The sequence below is a fragment of the Prionailurus bengalensis genome, chromosome B1 (genome assembly GCF_016509475.1).
Source record: "Prionailurus bengalensis isolate Pbe53 chromosome B1, Fcat_Pben_1.1_paternal_pri, whole genome shotgun sequence".
In the NCBI taxonomy this organism is placed as follows: Eukaryota; Metazoa; Chordata; class Mammalia; order Carnivora; family Felidae; genus Prionailurus; species Prionailurus bengalensis.
In genome coordinates, this window is record NC_057344.1 from 180974445 (window position 1) to 180996205 (window position 21761).

The following is a 21761-nucleotide window of genomic DNA, read 5'->3' on the forward strand; positions in this document are numbered from 1 at the left end:
TTCTGCTGAATTTTAATCTATTTCCTTCTCTCTTTACTTTCTATTGAAATACCTTCTACCTATCACAGTGCAGCATATGATTTCAGTATCTGAGGCATAATCACATTTTTTTTTAAGTTCTTCAAGTGTTGCAAAACAACCAAATTATTTGATTCCTGCTTCTTTTCTCACTCCCGCTGAAGCCAAAAATATTTGGATATTCTCCCCTAACTTATTGCAACCCAGCAGACTTTGCAGAAAAGCAAATTCGTGAGTGAGCTGAAAGTTACTATTCTGATGATTTCCATGATACAATTAGAACGTGAGTCTCCTGGAAGAAAATGTCTTATGGATATCCTAAAATATACTTACTAAGCAGGACCTGTTTAATTCACAAATTTGAAGCCTTTTTGATAGCCAGTTCGAAAATAAGAAAAAAAAGCCACTGATAATATGATCCTTATTGTAAATAAACATTAAATTAAATAATCCAAAACACGTCTGTAAAACCATCAGCCCTCCCAATCTCATTTTTTGCTTTCATTATAAACACAGAGATCTGTAAAACTTTAGCATAATGATTAAGGTTTCTGTGACCTCACAAAATTGGCACAATTTCAAAATTAGATCTACATGGTTTTTGTTGTTTTGAAAATATTTGTCTGCATTTTCTTCATTACTCAGACACTTTTGCTTATCATGTTGCTATGCTCAACAAAGTTCGCAAAGAATTAAAATCCCGAGCAGTAGGCACTATGGCGTCTAAGGACATCCCCCTGCCCCTGCCCCTGCCAATTAGCTAATATCCTATTACGACCAGCTAATGTGCTTGTGTTAACAATTCTCTTTATAATCAGATGTTCTATTTATTTAATTGATGCCTGTTGTCCTGATTAGAGTGGACAGGCAAGCTTAAATAATGATGGTTGAGTCATTAATGCTTATGATTGGAAATCTTTGGTTAACTCGCTCTGCTCTATTGACTATAAACTCTGGGGATGTTGCATACTGTGGTGTCTCCAGCCACAAAATAGTGGTGATAAGATCATATTATGCCGCTCCTGACTTTAAGTTGGAATATAGTTTTGACTGGTTTCACTTCTGGCAAAAGTTGTTAGTCGATTACAAAGAATGTTTGTAATGTCAAGCTTTACAAAAGGATGCCAACTTCCATGTCCCTCCAGGAACACAGCAGGCTACACTACCTAGTGTTTTTCTGTATCTTATAAATAAAATTGTGTGTTTGCTTTCCTATTTCATCCTGCTGATTCAAGATAACTAGTGCATCTAAGGACACAAAAGAAAGTGTCAACTCACCAAGATCTATACTTTTAAGCAAGCTACTGCAATAAATTTTGTTGCCTCCATACTGGGATTCGGGGAAATCTGGATCATAGCTCGCTCACTAACCGTATGACCTTGAGAAGTTACGCATTTTTTTTTCTTAACCAGATTTCAAAATGAGGAATTTTCATAATCTCTTGCAGATAAAATAATTCAGGTTTCTATATGAATGCTTTATGTTCCACGCCTTAATAAAATTGAAGACAATCAATCATGAAGTTACTTTTTCTATTCGTCTTTATCACAATGGCTCTCATAGTCAGTTACATTGCAATAGAGAAAGAGCATTTGCAGTGAGGATAGAAGGTAAAGTCTCCAGATACAAAAGAAGCGATGGCTCCACAAATAAAAAATTAGTGACTTTTTCTCCAGAACAATAGCATTGGTAGGATAAAAGCACTTTAGAGCACTACAGCATTGTCTCAAAATTACAATGACTTGTATTAAAAATTCTCAATCACAAATTCCAATGAAATCTTTGAGACTTATGTTACCAAATTCCAGTCAGAATTATCACTATTATTATGTCTGACAATTACCATGTAATCACAGACCATTAGCATTGGAATTCATTTTGTCTAACTTGCTGTCTTATGAATGAGTTCCTTTAATAATGCTTTGAGAAGTTAACCATGCAGCCTAAGTTTCAACATCTTTACTGATACAGATTTCAGAACACAGACTATTCTATGAAGCAGATTTTATTAACATTTCATAAGGCAATAAATTTCACCTTTATGGAAGCAATTTTCTCCTATTTAAGTCTACTGGCATTCTTTCTGCCCTCAATAATCACAAGATTGAGTTCAACCTTTTGTGTCTCTTTTGCATTAAAGTCCTCCAAATATCTCAGATGGTGGTCCTTTCCTCAACCTATCTTCCTTAGAGCACCAAGAATTTTCTTGGATTCACCTTTTTTTTTAATTTTATACAGAAAGGGAATGCAAGCAAGGGAGAGGGCAGAGGGAGAGAGAGAGAGAGAGAGGAAGAGAATCTTAAGTAGGCTCCACTCTTAGTGAGGAGCCTCACGCAGGGCTCCCCCCTATGACCCTGAGATCATGACTTGAGCCAAAATCAAGAGTTGGATGCTCAGCTGACTGAGGCACCCAGGCACCTTGGATTCATCAATTTTTAAAAGCACAATTCTCAGAATCATTTTCAAGACAAAGCTCCAGAAAGAAAAATAAGTCAACACATATTATCTCTAAAGATTATATCCCTGATATCACTGGCTGTTGTATTTTAAAGATGAGGAAACTGTGTCTTGGGGAAATGAAATATAGTTTACTGGCAAATCTAGAACAAAACTCTAATTTCTAAAATTCCCAGTCTTCCATGTTCTGTAAAAAGTTGGAAGTTACTTTTTAAATGAGCTAGTCAAATTCCACATTTTAGTGAAATACATGAGGTCTTGAGATGTTAAGTGATTAATCCAAGTATCCTGCATTTTACTCTCCTCTTTCTAAGATACTAAAAGACAGAGTGAAAGATATTAAATTGGGTATGTTGCAAATAGAACACATCTGCAATAGCAGTGAGAAACAAAGCAGATAGAGGTCATCTGTTCTTGAGAATATTGCTTAAGAACCTTACATATAATCAAATAACCGAAGGATATTGCTTTCAGAATTGAATCTAAGAAAAGCAGAATGAGGGACATATATTCACACAAGTGACAAAGCAACATTTAGTATTAAAGAGAAAGAATTTATGTAGGCATTGGAGCTTTCAAGAATATAAAGTCAAACATTACAATTACCATATGGAAAATGTTCATTAAGATTATATAGGTTCATAATATATGAAGCACATTTGAAAATGGAAATCTTGGGTAGGGTCAGGGAAAAGCCATGTGGCATAAAAAAGTATTCCCTGCCAGCAAATTAATTAAATTTCCAGGTTCTAGAAAAGGCCATATATTCTATGTAGGCACTCATTGAAAGTCAGATGTGCAGGGCCTCTGAGAGAGTGCCATAATCTATTCATAAATAGAACTCACCAAGGGACATTGACAGCAATTTGGCATTAAGGAACACTTCACATAAATGAAATTTTACTTTGCTGTAACTTTTATTAGGGAAAGTCCATATCTGACAGAGAATCCTTTAAATAACTTTCAGTCTTATTTTTTTCTACTTTGACCTCTGTGTAACATATTATTACATGTTAGCACATATTATTAGTCATTAAAGTCAATAATTTCATCGAGAAAAATGGGTTTTGTTTTGTCTTGATTTTATTTTGTTTGTCTTTTACTTCCACTGATCTGCTGATATCATTATCCACTTAAGGATATTCTTTTTTAGTGCCAAATTTGTTAGAGTGGTGAATGGGCTTTTAGGGAAAGATCCATCTCAGGCATCAACCAAACCAAAATAGGTATTCAATTAAAAATAAAACGTTAAGACTGAAAATTCTTTTACCTTCATCAAATGTTATTTTTTACATATTAATTCATTTCTTTATCTTTTTGCAGCCCTTTTATACACGGTGATATTTATGTTATTTTTTACTGTACAATATGGTATCTAAACCACACCTTTATTAATGTAAAAATTCAGATCAAAGCCCTATGCAGTTTTAAACCTCCTGTTTTTCTCCTGAAGGTATTCAAATGGATTTTCTAAATTCTTCCAATCAACCAAATATGAGAATATAAACTGTGGGAACCCATCCTGCATTCCTTCTTTTATAAAAGAGCATTTGTGCAGTAAATGAATGCTAAAAGGATTTACAACCAAACGGCACAGGGCAATTACAAAACTTGGGCTGTAACCTAGCAAATAATATATACAGACACACTATACATGTGGACATTATGATGGAGGGTCTGTCTGAATTTACGTCTTGGAAGTACTTTCATTTGGAAAAGGAACCGAACTTATTATGTGTTTTCCCAAGGAGAAAACCCAGGATAAATGGATTCAAGTTACAGGAAGACAGATTTTGGCTCAATATAAGAAGAAAGTCAAGAATTAAAGATGTACCAAAACAGAGTGGGCTACCTCTGGATTTTGTGTCGCCGAAATTATTCAAGCAGAGATGAGTCTTTCTTGTAATGGTGTTATGGGAGGCATGCACGATTTAAGTCTAGATTGGTTGACCATAATCTCTCTCAAAATTCCATGACTAATTCAACAAACACTGATTGTGTGTTGGGCACTCCACGAAAGAAAGAAAGAAAGAAAGAACAAAAGAAAGAGAAAAAAAGAAAGTGGGAGGGAGAAAGAATGAAGGAACAAAGGAAGGAAGGAAATTATGCCTATATTCAAAGAGCTAATATATTGATTAATTCTAGAGTTATCTTGACAGATAGTATGGTGAGGAGGGATATTTTGATTTGTATTCTAATTTTCCATCAAGCCTTGGCTCAAGTGTATTCTCCAGGCACAATCTTTTTAGTTCTAAATACTCCAAGTTAATGCTTAAACCCTTATCTTGCTCTCAAAAGCACTATTCCCACAGAAAAAGTCCTAGAAATATACAGTGTTCACAAATCAACATGTCTTAACTTGTTCTTTTTCTTTCCAGCACTTTTACCTCAAAGGATTTTCTAAGAATAAAGGAAACACAAATTCATAAATAAAGTTCTTTTTTCTTCCTGCATTGATTTTGTTTTCCCTCCAAGTTTTATTTCATATATTTTTTTAAAGTCCTTTCAATGTCTGTGGTTTTCAACGATATGTTTCCTTCAATTTTTTATTGCTTTTCCATTTTTTTCATTTTCCAGAATCTTTTGGTTTCTTTTTTCTCAAAAAAGTTGTTTTTTTTTTCCCCCTTTTTGGTTAATCCTGTTAATCTCATCTATATTTTAATCTCCACTTTTTCTTTTCTTTCTTTTCTTTTCTTTTCTTTTCTTTTCTTTTCCTTTCTTTTCTTGTAAACTGATAAGACTCTTTCCTATATGGTGTACATTTCCTTTATTTCCTATAATGTAAAAAAGAATTTCTCTGGTTAGTTTTTCTCAAAACCTTAGAATATGTTACTTGAATGTTCTTCTTTCTATATGAGATACAAGTATACCTGCACTTCTTTTCTTAACATTAGAATTGGGAAATTTCATAAAATTTAAATTAGCCTTTTTCTGCATGTGTAATTGTTTTGCAATTATTTAGTTTTTAATTATAGGTCCCGTATTTAGAAGAAAACAATGAATTATTTTGTATGCTATATTACTCATATATTGAGTAATCTATGAAGTTAGTAATGGTCAAGAAGCAAACACTAAGGGGAACAAAAAAAAGTGGAGGGAAGTATGGATGTGGGGAAGGGTCCATATGCAGGTTAAAAAAAAATAGATGACTGTTTTGTAAACATTCACTCATTTGCCCGATATATTTTGGGTATCAAACACTGGGACATAGAAGAATTCTTGAAACATAAGATGAAATCATTGTTCTCCAATAAGTTGAGCATAACTCAGAGTCCCAACTTTGCTTAGGAAGAATCAGGAGAAATTACAGAAGGCAAATCCCTCTTTAGCCAATTCTGAGCAACCAGTGACCCTGCCACCTTAGATTTCTCCAAGTCTCATTTTTTTTTTCCCACTGAATTTGGATGATGATAATAATATCTAAATCTATGCTCGTTTGTATTAAGAAAATGGAGATTAAGCTCATTAATGTGGTTCCTGACACCTATTAAACTCTCATTACATGTCTGCTATTATTGTTGGAGCTTTCCAAACAAAGCTGGGCTTGAAGGGCCCTCCAGATGGAGAGACCCAGTTATGTGAAGGCTGGTGGACATGAGAGATAATATCCATGTGCAGAAGGAAGATCACAAAAGACAACCAATGATTTCAGAGTTTTGTCAGATAAGAGGCCGTATGTTCCTGAATGAAGATTAATGGTTCAGCCTTCAATGACTAATGGTTGCATCAGAGAAAATGGATGTAAATCAAAATGGTTTACTCTGTTTACTGACACAAACAAGTCTTGACTATGCTACCACTTTAAAGAATATCACAAATAATGCTGCCACCCACATGCACACCTATAGACACACTTACTGTTTTAAAGTGTCTGCCAATAATTTTCCTACCCTAGGGGTAGTGTTCTAGTCACATCCCCATAGAGTCAGGGTGTAATGCAGAACCTGACACATCCTCAAAACAAGCCCCTGCAGGAGCTAGAAGGACCAGTTCTTCCAGTGAAAAAGGAAATCAAGAAGGTGGGTGTTTTCCTGTGATGACTAAGGGTTTATGTGTTATAGGTTATGACTCTGCTGGAGTTTGAGCCCTAAGGGACCTAGCTCCTTTCAAAATGTAGCAGGCTGAACAGAGGTGATCTTGGGACTGGTGAAGGAAACAGTCCCCTTCAGCTCCCTCAAATGCCACCAGCTGAGTTGACCAAAAAAAAAAAAAAAAAGTTCTGCGGAAAGCAATGAAAATACATTTGGCTCTCACATCTGAATACCAAAGCTTTGTGGGTCATTTAGATTTGTTTGAACTGGTTTATACCTAATTTTCTAGAACCAAGTGAGTAAGTATAATTACCATGCTTTTGAAAATCCAAATGTGAAAATAATTGAATTATGAGTAAAAATTCACCAAAGCATTCTCATTGTATAGTATAGTTTTCAGAGGTACGCTATATATACATATATATGTATATATATATACACACACATATATATATACAATATATACATACAAATATATACACATATATATATACAATATATATATACACATATATATACAATATATACATACATATATATACACATATATATACAATATATATATACACATATATATGTATATATATATATGTGTATATATATATATATATATTGTTCGTGTAAGGCTGAAAGTGGCATAAACATACAAGTTCCATTTCTTTCCTACATAACGAGCTGAGGAACCCACATCACACGTTTTTCCAACAATTGTATCATTAATTCTTCCGTAGTCTTTTCATTAAAAAACAAAACAAAACAAAACCTCTAACTGCGCAGGGAATTCTGAAATGCATAGCATGCCGAAATGTGTAAATACAGAGTTAGGTCGAACAACTCTCCCACATCAGGAGACTCTGTGTGGTGTATACTTGCGTCTTCTAAATATAAAAGAGAGACACTATGAATGGAGAACGCAGAGAGGGGCAGCTTCACTGCTTCATGAGAACCGCCATACCTGTTGCTTAATGGAGAGGCCTTAACAGCACTCTTCTTCCATGCGTCTTGCCATGAGGAAAGGGGAGGAAGGGAAAGGTAGTGATGGCAGCAACACCTGGGGAAGGGAGATGGGGAAATATGTAAAGGGAAAATCAGCAGTCCCTACACAATGGTGTCCATCCATAGACCTGGCCAATAAAACAATTTCCAAAAACTATGATTTTTTTTCCTTTCTTTCCTTTCTTAAAATCTAGACGAATTTCAAGAATCACTTGTGCAAATTAGGTATATTGAACGTTGTCAATGGGCACATTCTTACGACCAAAATCTTCCAAGTCTAGGGACACGGGGAGCTACTACACATAATAGTACTATCTTATTCTCACTTTGATATTTGGGTATAGATTTTCTTTACACCAGGTTTAAGAAAAAAAAAACCATATAAGATAAACAATATCAAACATATACGTATTTTTCCAACACACAGCAGGGTCATTATCATCTCCTCATTCTGCCTCTACCCAATTGCTACATAACTGGCTCCCAACCAACTTCCTTTCTTACATTCTCCTAAGGGGATGTAGTTCTGATATCAAAACAACTTCAACTTGTTAAGTTAATAAAAAAGAATTTAATAAAAAAGAATTAAACTTAGAACTCCTATGCACTGCAAGAGGTGTAACTAATAAAACTTATAAAAAAAAGGCTTACGTTCTAATTATATGTTGTAGACATGATTTAATCTTGATCATATGTACATTTTAAAAAGTAAATATATGAGTTATATAAAAAGAAGTAAAATGGAAATGTTTAAAAACAGTTGATAATGGTAAACAAGTTGGATTTTAATAGTGATTGTTTTCATATACCAATATATGAGATCATACCGCACCTGAAAACCAAACACTGCTACTCGATTTTGTTCTTCGTATTTGTTTTTAATCTTTAGTTTTGTAGGTTTGTATTTAGATACACACTACCTATGAAAAGTAACTGTTTTACACTATTTAGAGACATTTTTATACAAAGTGGAAATACACTTGTAAAAAGATATGCACAGTTTTATGAAGAAAATAAGGGGTATTCCACTGTGGTGGGGTTGTTGATAACGGAGGAAGCTGTGCATGTGTGGAGAGGGGGTGGTATCTGGGAAATCTCTGTACCTTTTTCTCAGTTTTGTTGTGAATCAAGGCTCCTCTAAAATTTGAATTCCAAATTAAAAAAAAATAGTAAAACAGAAAAGAAAAATATTATAGAAAATGAAAAATAGGAAGGAATTAATTTTTCTTTGTGTGAAAAAAAACATTGACTCCTCACCCCAATACGTTTCTTAGTGTATTATGGACGGGTTGGGACATTCTTGAATTTTTGTCTAAAGACTGGGATTTTCATGAATACATGTCTGCATTCTGAATGTGATTCTATCCTTTAATCCTGACATTTAGGAATGCAGCTATCACAAAGATCTGAGGGGTTAGAAGCATGATAATCCTTTTGGTTTTATCTTAATCTTGTTTAGACAGGGTGTCTCCAAATTTTCCAATTTCTCAATTCCTCTGATTCTTGACACACTGCTTACTATTAGCCATCATCTCTTTTTAAAGTAACATGACCCACCTAATGATTAGGCAACAGTATTAGTCAGCCCTTGAATTGAGAAATTTAGAAACTAATTGGTTATCATAAGAGATTAGCATCAAAGAATTCTGAAGGCATATGCAGTCTAGGCCTGTTGAAATTAAAAAAAAAAAAGAAGAAGAAAAGAAAACCTCAAAGTAGACAATTTAATTTGTATCTGATAGGTTTAAACATATTTTTATAACTTTGTTTTTTCTCATAATCTTCAAATTTTGTATTTAATTTTAAAAATACTGTTATTTCACATAATATTTTAAACCTTAAATTCCCTCTTAAAATTAAAACCTACATATTCCAGTAATATCAAAGTAAGGAAAAAAAATAAACCTAATTATTCCTATATTTAAATATTCCTGAAAGAGTATTTTGGAATCATCATTTTGTCTTTGGAAGAACCAAATGTGGGAATTTCGCAAGCCAGAAGAAAAAGGATCCACATGCTCTTAATTTGTTATAAGGTTCTTGCATGCAGCATAAAGTACAGTATTCTTTTTTTTTTTTTTTTTGTGGCTTCCTAATACCCTAAGGATTTTGTATATAGTAAATTCTTCCTTAGACCTTGGGAAGGATAGGTTATTATGATGTAATAGATTTGAAAATTAGCACTATACTGTGGAAGATACAAAAATAGCCAAAGATATACTTATGAGAAATTTTGGAAAATAAATACACACACATAAAACACAAAATAACACTAATAGTACAACTTTTCAAGATGTAACAAGTAATATAAAATGATTTTATAAATAGCTGAGTTTATAAATAACTGTAACCACATAGAATAGTAACTGAAAAGGTTAAACTGGAATTTTAAGATATTTATTTTTTTATTTTATTTTTTTAAATTTTTTTTTCAACGTTTATTTATTTTTGGGACAGAGAGAGACAGAGCATGAACGGGGGAGGGGCAGAGAAAGAGGGAGACACAGAATCGGAAACAGGCTCCAGGCTCTGAGCCATCAGCCCAGAGCCTGACGCGGGGCTCGAACTCACGGACCACGAGATCGTAACCTGGCTGAAGTCGGACACTTAACCGACTGCGCCACCCAGGCGCCCCAAACTGGAATTTTAGAGTCATGAATTCATGGACTGGAGAAGGGAACATTATGGATTAAATAATGCAAAATTAAGAGCTATTTTTTCTTTATATGTAAGAGGTAGAAGCCAGGGGAATAAAATGATCTCTGGCGCTAAGAGGGTATTTGGTAGGAATCTGCTTATGGACAACGATATAAGCTAGATTTTCACCTGAATAAAAAATGAAAATAAAAAGTTGACAGAAAGATAATGTGTAATTATTATTGAGAATTGACATTAGAGGGTTTTAATGAGACTGCTTTTCCTAAAAGACAGGGATTCTCTGTCACATACGTGGAACAACAATGACATCAGAGAGAATACCATGGGTCGGCCCATTGTAAAGTCAGCCTCTCCTAATTTCTATTTTTGGAAAAATATATAATCAAGGTAGAAATACTGATATTAAGATACACACACTCGGGGCGCCTGGGTGGCGCAGTCGGTTGAGCGTCCGACTTCAGCCAGGTCACGATCTCCCGGTCCGTGAGTTCGAGCCCCGCGTCAGGCTCTGGGCTGATGGCTCAGAGCCTGGAGCCTGTTTCCGATTCTGTGTCTCCCTCTCTCTCTGCCCCTCCCCCGTTCATGCTCTCTCTCTGTCCCAAAAATAAATAAACGTTGAAAAAAAAAATTTAAAAAAAAAAAAAAAAGATACACACACTCATGGGCGTGTGACTGAGTGAAGTAAGCACAGAGAGCACAATGTTGAACTGTCACACGGAAGAATAAGGCACAAGTCTTGGTTCATAAACATAAGGATTCCAGTCTTTAGGTGGGGATCAAAACTAAGGGTCAAACTTTGTAGCACCTGGAAGTTACAAGAGAAGAGGGGAGGTGAGCAAACTTTGACAAGACAGATGCTGAGCTTCTTCTCAAAGACTGAGTAGGATAAGGGTAAAGGATAGAAGAAAGAAGCAGCTTGCAGGAAGGAAAGCTGATGCAATCAAAGGCATTATGTGGAAAGGAGGGTGTTGAGTGCTGGCAGGTCTGAAGTGACTCCAACCAGAATAGACAGTGCAATGGAAGGAAGCGTAGATGACACCTTGATGGGGGCGCCTGGGTGGCTCAGTAGGTTAAGTGTCTGACTCTTGAATTCAGATCAGGTCATAATCTCATGGTTAGTGAGATTGAGCCCCAAGCTGGGGTTTTCACTGGCAGTGCTGAATCTGCTTGGAATTCTCTCTCTCCCTCTCTTTCTGCCCCTCCTGTCTCTCTCTCTCTCAAAATAAACAAATAAACTTAAAAAGAAGAAGAAGAAGAAGAAGACACCTTGATATGCTGAAGAGACACATCTATCAATATAAGATTAATTTGGCCCGTGAGACTGCTGTTCTCTATTTAATGTCTTAAGCTTTTCTCAAAACCCCAGTGTGTCTGGTCCAAGGACATATGAGAAAAGACTATTTACCACACTGCATAAACATTCCTGATAACTCTATTGCTTTCCTTATCCTCTTTGTAAGGTCCATCTTAAAAACAATTTTTTTTCGGGGCGCCTGGGTGGCGCAGTCGGTTAAGCGTCTGACTTCAGCCAGGTCACGATCTCGCGGTCCGTGAGTTCGAGCCCCGCGTCGGGCTCTGGGCTGATGGCTCAGAGCCTGGAACCTGTTTCCGATTCTGTGTCTCCCTCTCTCTCTGCCCCTCCCCCGTTCATGCTCTGTCTCTCTCTGTCCCCAAAATAAATAAACGTTGAAAAAAAAATTAAAAAAAAGAAAACAAAAAAAAAAAATTTTTTTTCTAACAATTAGAAAACATATTTCAGCTCTGGGTCTAACTCTATAACTTCCCCACAGTCTTGCACATTCCTACCCAAAGTCTCTACTGAAGATGAGCAGTCTAGTGTATTACACTGTGGAAACCATGCTCTGGGCAAGGAGATGGTTCTGATTTTCTTTCATCCTCTTTCTTGCTAATAGAGGCTAAATAATGATCAAAAAGGGTATTTTAATAAACATAATGTTAGTGTCCGTAGTGTATATGGGCAGGGCTGGCGTGTGGACAGGCCAGCCCAGTTGTCTGTGCTCACTCTGGCGTGACAGGATTAAGATCTCCCATGCGGGCAATGGAGAGAGGTGGAACCTGAAAACTTTTGCAGAAGGAACACTACCTGTTCTTGTAGCATTCGTAATATGGTGCTATTGCAGGGGTGTCTGGGTGGCTCAGTCAGTTAAGCATCCAACTCTTGATATTGGCTCACATCATGATCTCAGGGTTTGTGGGTTTGAGCCCCATGTACAGCTCTGCTCTGACATCATGGAGCGTGCTTGGGATTCTCTCTCTCTCTCTCTCTCTTCCCCTCCTCCGTTCACTCACTCTCTCTCTTTCAAAATAAATACATTAAAAAAAATGTGTGCTTTGCAAACATGACATCATCCAATGAACTCCTTGCAAAATGCATCTTATTTTGTACTTATTTTATAAATCTATCATTTATTATGTATATCTTATACATATAAACCTTGAATGAGGTTATTAGTCAAACTTAACTACTGAGAGCACAAGGAAGGAAAAGCCAGAAAATGCAAAGGGGGAAATAGTATTGTGTAGGCAGCACCTGATGTTTTATTTTAATCAGTAAAAATCATAACTGATTTAAGATAAAAGAATAGCTGTTAATCTTTTATTTAGCTCTTATTAGTAAGTGTTAAGAATGGGTTTCTAGACTCCTGTGTTATATTTTGTACTCCTAAGATTTAAAAGCATAGCTTGCATAGCTTAAGGGCAATATAAATCAGCTAAGTAAAAATGTTCGCTATTACCAGAATCCAGCTTTGGTAAATGACTGTACAATGAAGAAATTAGGAAATAGTATAAAAAGCATTTAAGTGTAAACCTCAGCTACTAATACTGAATTGCATTTTAAATGAGTTTGATATATATGCATTCAAAATAGGGTGTATTAATGCTAGCATATGATGTTTAAATTTCTTTAACTCTAAAGCAAAAACATGAAATATCCTTTTGCTCTTTTCTCTTTAACTGAAGATGTTCATTAATTTTATTTTATACTACACACTCTTTCCTAAAAATTTACTCTCATAGTGACAATGGGAGTTTTGCCATATACAGATCTGGAGTTATGATACATTTTTTGACAATTTTATTAAAATTTCAAAATTTAGTTGCATTAAAATATTATATAAAGCTTCTAGCAAATCTATGATATTTTGCTTATTTTCAAATTCCTAATGTTTTACAAATCTGCTCTCCCTATAAATTTCACCATTTATAGCTATAGTAGTATTACCCACTTGGGTGCTTGGGTGGCTTAGTCATTTGGGAGTCCAACTCTTGGTTTTGGCTCAGATCATGAAATCTCATGGTCATGGGATCGAACACCACCACTCATCAGTCATTGGGCTCTGTGGTGACAGTGGAGTCAACTTGGGATTTTCTCTCCCTTTCTCTCCGCGCCTCTCCCTCACCCATGCGCTCTCTCGTTCTCTCTCAAAATAACAAAATGAACATAAAAAAATAGTATGGGCCTCTCTGTCCATTATGCAAACCAGCAGTCTAACTGTTAATTGTTGATTAATGCACTGAATAATGTTCATTTACAATTTTAAATTTAATTAATACATGATTTCACTCAATTGATATAATTAATATTTGAAGTTTACTTTAAAATGTAAAAATATTTTAAGTCAGCCAGAGAAGGACAGATATCATGTTTTCACTCATAGGTGGCTCTTAAGAAACTTAACAGAAGACCATGGGGGAAGGGAAGGGAAAAAAATTTTACAGAGAGGGAGGGAGGCAAACCACAAGAGGCTCTTAAATACAGAGAACAAACTGAGAGTGGATGGGGGTATGGGGGAGAGGGGAAAGTGGGTGATGGGCATTGAGGAGGGCACTTGGGATGAGCACCGGGTGTTGCATGTAAGCCAGTTTGACAACAAATTATATTAAAAAGAAATCAAGAAATCAAAATAAAATGTGAAAATACATTTTATTTTTTTTAATTATTTTTAATCTTTATTTACTTTTAGGAGAGAGGGAAAGACAGAGAGAGGTTGACAGAGCATGAGTGGGGGAGGGGCAGAAAGAGAGAGGGCGACCCAGAATCCTAACAGGCTTCAGGCTCTGAGCTGTCAGCACAGAGCCCGACGCTAGACTCCAGTTCACAAACCACGAGATCATGACCTGAGATGAAGTCAGATGCTTAAAGGACTGAGCCACCTAGGAGCCCCTGTAAAATTGCATTATAATGTGGATTTTGCTCATTCTTTTCCTAACTTATAATTGTTTGAGTCAGCTTATAAAATTATAGAAAGCCTAAGTCCTCACGTAAGACATTAATCATTTCTGCAAATGAATGTTGTTATATCAATTTGATAATTCAATTTTGCTCATCAAATATTTAATGAGTGTTCAATCTGTGCTAGTTACTGATTCAGTCAGAGGAACTTAAACATTGGGGTTTCAGGACTTCTCTAAACTCTTGAAAGCTGTAGAGGACCCAAAATGCTTTTGTTTTTATGTGGAATATATCATCATTGATTTTCATCATATTCAAAACTTAAACTAAGACACCTGAAAAATAATTAATTATAAACATCTTTGAAAATAGCCACAATAGGTTCATTTCATGGTGACATAAATAAAATATTTTTATGACAAATTATTACCATATTTTTTTCAAACCAAAAAAATCACCCATGATGATTTTGTTATGGGATATATGTTTGGGATATATGTTCATATGGATGTGTGACACACAAAATGCTAAGGACAAGAGCATCAACAAGGCCTCACAGAAGAGGTCATAACTGCAGTGGGCTTTGAAGGAAAAATTGGTCAGCAGGGGAGGGATGCAGAAGAAAGAGGTTAAGACCATTTCATGAAAAATAAGGGGGGGGGGGGCACGACGAGACACAGCAGGTTGTAATAATTAGAAAGAACATGGTGCTTTTGTTTGACAGATTGTCTTCAAACTCCATCTCAGCCACTCATGACTCAGTCAGTCATGGCTGCATGACTTTGAGCAAATCACCTAAGATCTGTGAGCCACAATTTGCTCTCCTGTGAACAAATAAAATCTACAAATTAAGAATTTATAGCTGTAATAGTATGACCCACTTGGGGCATCTGAGTGACTCAGTCAGTTGGGTGTCCAACTCTTGATGTCGGCTCAGGTCATTATCTCACAACTCGTGGATTCGAGAGCCATGTCAGCTTGTGCTGCCTGTGTGGAGCCTGCTTGGGATTCTCTCTCTCCCTCTCTCTCTCTGCCCCTCCCCTGTTTGCTCTCTCTCTGTCTCTCAAAAAAAGAAACAGTAAAAAAAAAATGTCCCAAGGATTAAGTGAGATGAAATATGTAAAGTATATTCACGTGTAACAGTTAATTATCACATTCAGTAACATACCATATTTGGTCACAAATGGAAGGATAATGAACTGGTTACCAGGCTAAGACTATAGAGTGAGGTGAGGGAGAGAGGATAGAAGTTATAAACAAGAGTCGAAGGGGCAGTAATGAAGTAGAATTGTTACACAAGCTCAAGGTGAATATGAGTGATTAAAAAAACATAAATACAGGGGCATCTGGGTGTCTCAGTCCATTAAGTGTCCAACGTTGGCTAGGTTATGATCTCAAAGTTCATGAGTTTGAGCCCCACGTAAGGCTCACTGCTGTCAGCATGGAGGTTACTTCAGATGCTCTGTCTCCCTCTCTCTCTACCTCTCTACCTCTCTCTCTCAAAAATGAATATTTAAAAAACATAAAAAATTAAAAAATGCAATAGTATAAGTAGAACTACCTTGGAAAATTCAGAGAATCACTTCTCATGCAGACCTTAGTTAGCAAACCCATCGATCTTGATTTCCACCCAGTGTCATCCTATCTTCTCTCAGGGGGTGGAAAGTAAATCAAACTGCCATTTTAGAAAAAAAAAAAAAAAAACACAACAACAACAACAAAATATTCCAGGATCTTCACAAATATAGAATGAAATGCGTCAAGAATAACATAGATGGTGGAAAATTTACTTAAGACAGAAATTTAACCAGTCTCTTCCGTGGCATATAGGGGCCTCCTTGATCTGAACCTTATAGTTAGTTGTCTTTGAAGTCAGATTTCAATTATATTTTAGTAGTAAATGAATGAATGAATATATAAATAAATATATAGTCAATCCCATATGGGAAATGTATGAATAATTTGAACTAGCAATTGTGATGTTCTTAACCTGTAGCTGATAACTAGTAGATTCATAAAGTCCACTAGTCAATGTCAATTTATCTAGAAAATACTTTTATTGAGAGCATGGCATGCAAAGAATATTATAATTTTTCCCTATGTTAGGTGTGTACCATCCAGATGCTATCTTTGATGTTCAAGATCCTTAAATTTTTTTTTTCAACGTTTATTTATTTTTGGGACAGAGAGAGACAGAGCATGAACGGGGGAGGAGCAGAGAGAGAGGGAGACACAGAATCGGAAACAGGCTCCAGTCTCTGAGCCATCAGCCCAGAGCCTGACGCCGGGCTCGAACTCACGGACCGCAAGATCGTGACCTGGCTGAAGTCGGACGCTTAACCGACTGCGCCACCCAGGCGCCCCTCAAGATCCTTGAAATAGACTGCTAAAAAGAATAATATCTCAACTACAAAAGTAAATATTTCTGTTGATACGTCTTAGATCTATCAACCAGGACACAGGGGAAAAATATACATTGAAATACAGCATTTACTCTTCACCATGTCCCAGGTTTAGACCTTTATGAAACATGGTAAATATCTCATTTCATGTATAATCATTAACTGTAGTACACACTATTGATCACCAATGTGGATTTTAAGTAAGAATGTTTGCAAGACTCTACAAAGACTTTATGATTAGCCTGTCCCTCTTCTGATGTGGTATGTTTTATACCAATCATTTTGACTAATTTCTCCACCACCTTAGTTCGACACAGACTATTATCAGAAGAACAAGCAAAGAAAATAAAGCATAAGAACCAAGGTAACAATGGAAATCATGGGTGGACCTTGGCTGAGAGAAGACTGATTTACTCTTTAGTTAATTCAGCATATATTTACTGAACCTCTACTCTATGCCAGGCACTGCCTTAGTAGCTGGAGATAATAAACATGAAAACATGGTCTTTGTCTTCATGTAGCATGAAGTCTAGAAGGTAAGATATTAAATAAATAAATGAATGAATGAATAAATACTTCTACTCTGTACACATACACATAATTCTAGAGTTCATTTTCTAGAGAATTTTCTCGTGAAAAATCACATATCATAAAAATCAAACCATGCTCTTTATAACCTCTCAAATCCTGACTGTAAATATAGACATAGCAAAACTCCATGTCTGAATGGACAGGTAACTAACTCCACCTAGCTCTAATCATCTCAGACTTACAAATGACCATCCTACCAGCTGAAATTAAATATTAGATGATAATTTTTACTTCCATTTTTCTGGTCCCCATTTGCATGCCTGTATGGGAGGGGTTGATGTAACCAACCTTCAGTGATAACTGGAGGATAAAATCTCCTTACTCAAACCATCCTTCCCTATAGCATGATTTGCTTATAGTTTCCTCATTGAAATATTTCTCTTTTTTACAACTTTTTTTGCTACTTCTCTCCTTTTAGTACCAACTACCATATTCTAACTTTGCCAAGTCAAACAACAGTTGTCAATTCTGAGTGAATTTAGCCACATAAATGTAATAATCTACTAACAATTGGCAACATGTTTTTGGTCAAAAATGCTTCAGTCTTGAATAAAATTAGCAGAAGCTATGCAAAGCCATTTTGAGTTTACTAATATGAAAAAGAAAAAAAAATGGATGATTTCCTTTGTAAAGTTGAAATAACTCCACTCTGTACTGTTATTTATAATTTTAAACCTCAAGGAACGATTATTCATGGATATGGAAGGAAAATGGAAGGAAAATAAAACAGTCTGTTCACCCTATCCTTTATTTGAAATACTTGCACACTGCTCTTAATGTATTTTAATTTATTTTTAAAACGTAAGTTGTTCTTTGACTATAAAACATTTCAGATGCTTAGAAAAAAATTGGGTATTATTTTCTTCTCAACACATTCATGTACAACCAAAAAGATAAGAAGCATGCTCTAAGTTAGTATTCAGTTAATACACAAAACCCCCTTTTTAATACTGTCATTTAAATTACATGAACAAAAATGTCAACTTTGGGCAATGCTATTCCCTCAAAGCATATATTTTATTTCATTATATATGTATGAATTCATAATGTTTTATTTCAAGCCTACAAAAATATGGTATACTCCTGAGGAATCTGACAGATGATAAAACTGCGTGAGTAGTACACGTGCACATGTTTTCATACTTCTGCAAATTTGCTGATTTCCTTTTATTTCAATCAGCTCTCTGAATTGGTTGACTAGCATCGGATTTAATAAACAGCATATGGGTCTGCTAATATATGTGAAGAAGCTGTTCTTTCACTACCACCCCCAACATATATGTTCTTTTATATTTCAGTTAAGTAATACATTTCCTGGATGGGAAGGGGACTTGAAAATAAACCATACGCCACATGGATTTTCTTGTAAAAACAATAACTATATCTATTTTAAGAGTAGTGCATAAGGAGAAACTAAATATTTGTCTCGGTGTATTCTATTTGCATAAAAAGCACAAAATACTCTTTTGTATTTAGCTGTTGTTTTTTTTTTCTATTTATAAAAAGATAATTTCATAAACTCTTCTACTGTGTGGCTAAACCTTTTTGAGTCTTTCAAATATTCTGCTAACATTTCCGTTAACGGGGGTTTATTATAAAAAGAATCCTGAAATCCCCGTTTTCAAAGTAAAAATTTTATGGGCCAAATACACTAAATTTCTCAAGAGAGTCTCAATCAAAATCAATTCAGAAAATGTGATGATAAAAACTTTTTTTAAGTTTATGACATATATATATATATATATATATATATATATATCCTCTTTGAAATGTGGACCAAAACATTTAAAGTAATTCCTAGGAAATGAAGAAAGTTAAAGATATTTCACTATGACAAACGTACTTCCAGGACATTCGTTATGGCCTTGAGTTCCTCTGCCTACAGGCCGATATTCCTCATTCTGGGGTGACCAGTGGTCTCAAATTCTATCTAGGCTTGTGTTCATCAACCTTGGTCTGTTTTCCCTCTAACATAAATCCAATTAACTTCCTACTCTTAACTGACCCTCCTATTCCTTGCCAATAAACGAAACAGGTAAGGGAATAGCATACATCAAAAGAGATAAACACATGAATGCATTCCAAACTAAACGCACATCCTAAATTTCCTACATCAAATTTAGATTTGCAACGTCAGGTCGCGCAAACTTAGAAATGCTGAAGGCATACCTCAACACCGGTTCCTGCTTTTGAGATTTCAAATTACGACGGCGTCCCATTTTTACAAGGCATTGCTAGAATATTCTCCAATGTGTATCTTCGATGTCTTTATAGAGACAGTCATGTTCCAACAAGTCATAAATTTAATAAATCACCAGATATATAACTTTCATTCTCACATTTACATTACCAAGTATTTTATGGAGCAATTTTCTTAGCCATAGCAGTGAGACTGTTCAATAATATAAATAAATAAATACTATTTCAACATAAAACCCTTAACTCTGAAAGAAAATCACTCTGCTGAGTCTCACAAGAATACAATTCACTATTAAAGAGAATTCGGTTACCGGTCGGGTCTATCTTGCATTGCCTGCGTGAAGGTATATTACGAGTGGCATCAGAAGGACTTTCTTATAACAAGCATTACAGAAGCAGGGGGCAGTTATGGCCGTGTGCTACTGCAGAGAGAAAGAGCACGAAGGGTTTCACAGGCCACCATGCTGAAGTTGCTATTGTGAATAACTGGTACATTTACATCAGATTATCCTACATTTCCAACAGAAACTCGAAATACCAACTCCGGCAGTTTTGGTCTCAGGCACGGTTTCTTGTTGAGACCTGTTGCTGGATATGAGTAGTTCCAGGCCTAAGTGCTCCCGAGGATTTTTAGGCTGATATTAAAAAACAAAACCTCTGGTAAGGAGAACCGAGCCTTTAGGCGTCAAGGATATTTTGAAATGAGGAAACATTGGAGCAATCCTGTGAAATAACCTCGAGGCGATATTTGAGGATGCTCTAAATTAACATACAGCTGTTTTAACTTAATGTCTACAGTCCAAAAATCTGTATAGTGAAAAGATAGAAATACACCTTATTCTCGAGGGAGGAGAAGCAGTAGAAGGCATTAGAAAACTCTAGGCATAAGTTAGCCTTATGGTCTTTGGGTTGCTGTTTTATTTAAAGAATTATACTGAATTCCAGGTTGGCGTGATAAAGAATGAGAGAAGATTATCCAAAATTACAGAAACATGTGCAACAAGTTTTCTATTTGCAATTTAAATAAATTTACTTTACTAAAGAACATATTACTCATTTTAAAATATAAAGTCTCAATACTGTAGGAGGCTTTCATGTTTACAGCCGATGAAACTATTGACTGTAATCTAATAGAACATTTCCAAAAGAAAATCTTTCTGAAGACCTAATTTATTACTCAAACTTTTTCCAAGATAGGCTTCCGTCTTCTCAGCCCAGCTTGTCAGGGATGGTGCGTGTATATGCACGAGTGTGTTTCTGCGTGTTTCCCAAGTGAACAAGCAGAGATTCCTTCGTTTGCTTATAAGTTTCAAAATGAAAATCTGAAATACGCAGCAACTGGGAAGTCAAATTTTCCTCATGGTGAGCCATAAAATAAATTATTTGTCCTCAAAATTGTTTAGGAAGGTGCATCAAATAGAAGGTAGTTCATGAAGTCCAATCCATCAGGAGACTAGCTAAATGAAGTGCAAAAAATATTATAATGGATCCTTTTGCTCTTTGAAATCAATGGCAGTAACCTTCGTTTAGAAAGAATATGCGTCTGAGCCATAACATGCAGCAATATTTCTCAACCTGCTAAAATGAAAAGAGCTCAGAGGCAGGCATCTCTCCATGTAGCTATATTACATTTCTGTTCTTGTTTTCCCCTTTCAAGGCAAGAGAACTGCCTTAATCATTTCAGAAATGCCCTGCCTTCTTCCCATAGAAGGAAATAAAGACCATGGCACTGATGTTAAAACATATATGATAATTAAAAATAAACAGCAGGGGCAGATGGGGTTTTTCACTTGCTTAAGGACTAGGTCAATCATTAGCGAATTAAATATGCCAGCTTCTACAGGTATTTTTACTTAATGTCACACTGAAATATGCACCATCTTTTGTGTCTGTATATTTCTAAATACATGAAGCGATTCCATATGTCAAATTAAAAATATATATTCTTATCTTAGCATGAAAAACAAATTACAATATTGTAAATACTGCCACCAATCGAATCATCGATCTACCTTTGTAAGCCATTTCTTCTCACTACTACTAAAAGATATAACAAGATATAATACTTGAGTGAAAGGGATTTGGAAATTCTTTTTTATGGATGATATATATGCCCGTTAACTTGTTATGCCAGTGAATCTAAAATTCTTTTCCAATTTATCTTAATTTGTCACGTATCTAAGTAAGCTACTTATTCTAAAGCAAGTTTAAGC

General features: G+C 35.5%; 1 protein-coding gene across 6 annotated transcripts in view; it reads right to left on the minus strand.

Annotated features, from left to right (window-relative positions):
* The window catches only part of PCDH7 (protocadherin 7), a 422884-nt gene that overhangs the window by 195876 nt on the left and 205247 nt on the right, over positions 1–21761 (minus strand). Inside the window, exon 3 of one of the 6 annotated variants that reach the window (XM_043572817.1) lies at positions 7463–7558. The exons of the other annotated variants lie outside the window; for them this stretch is intronic. Within the exon in view, the coding sequence (XP_043428752.1) occupies positions 7470–7558 (89 nt within the window). The 3' untranslated portion in view covers positions 7463–7469. The remainder of the gene's footprint in view (positions 1–7462; positions 7559–21761) is intronic. 6 annotated transcript variants of the gene reach the window in all.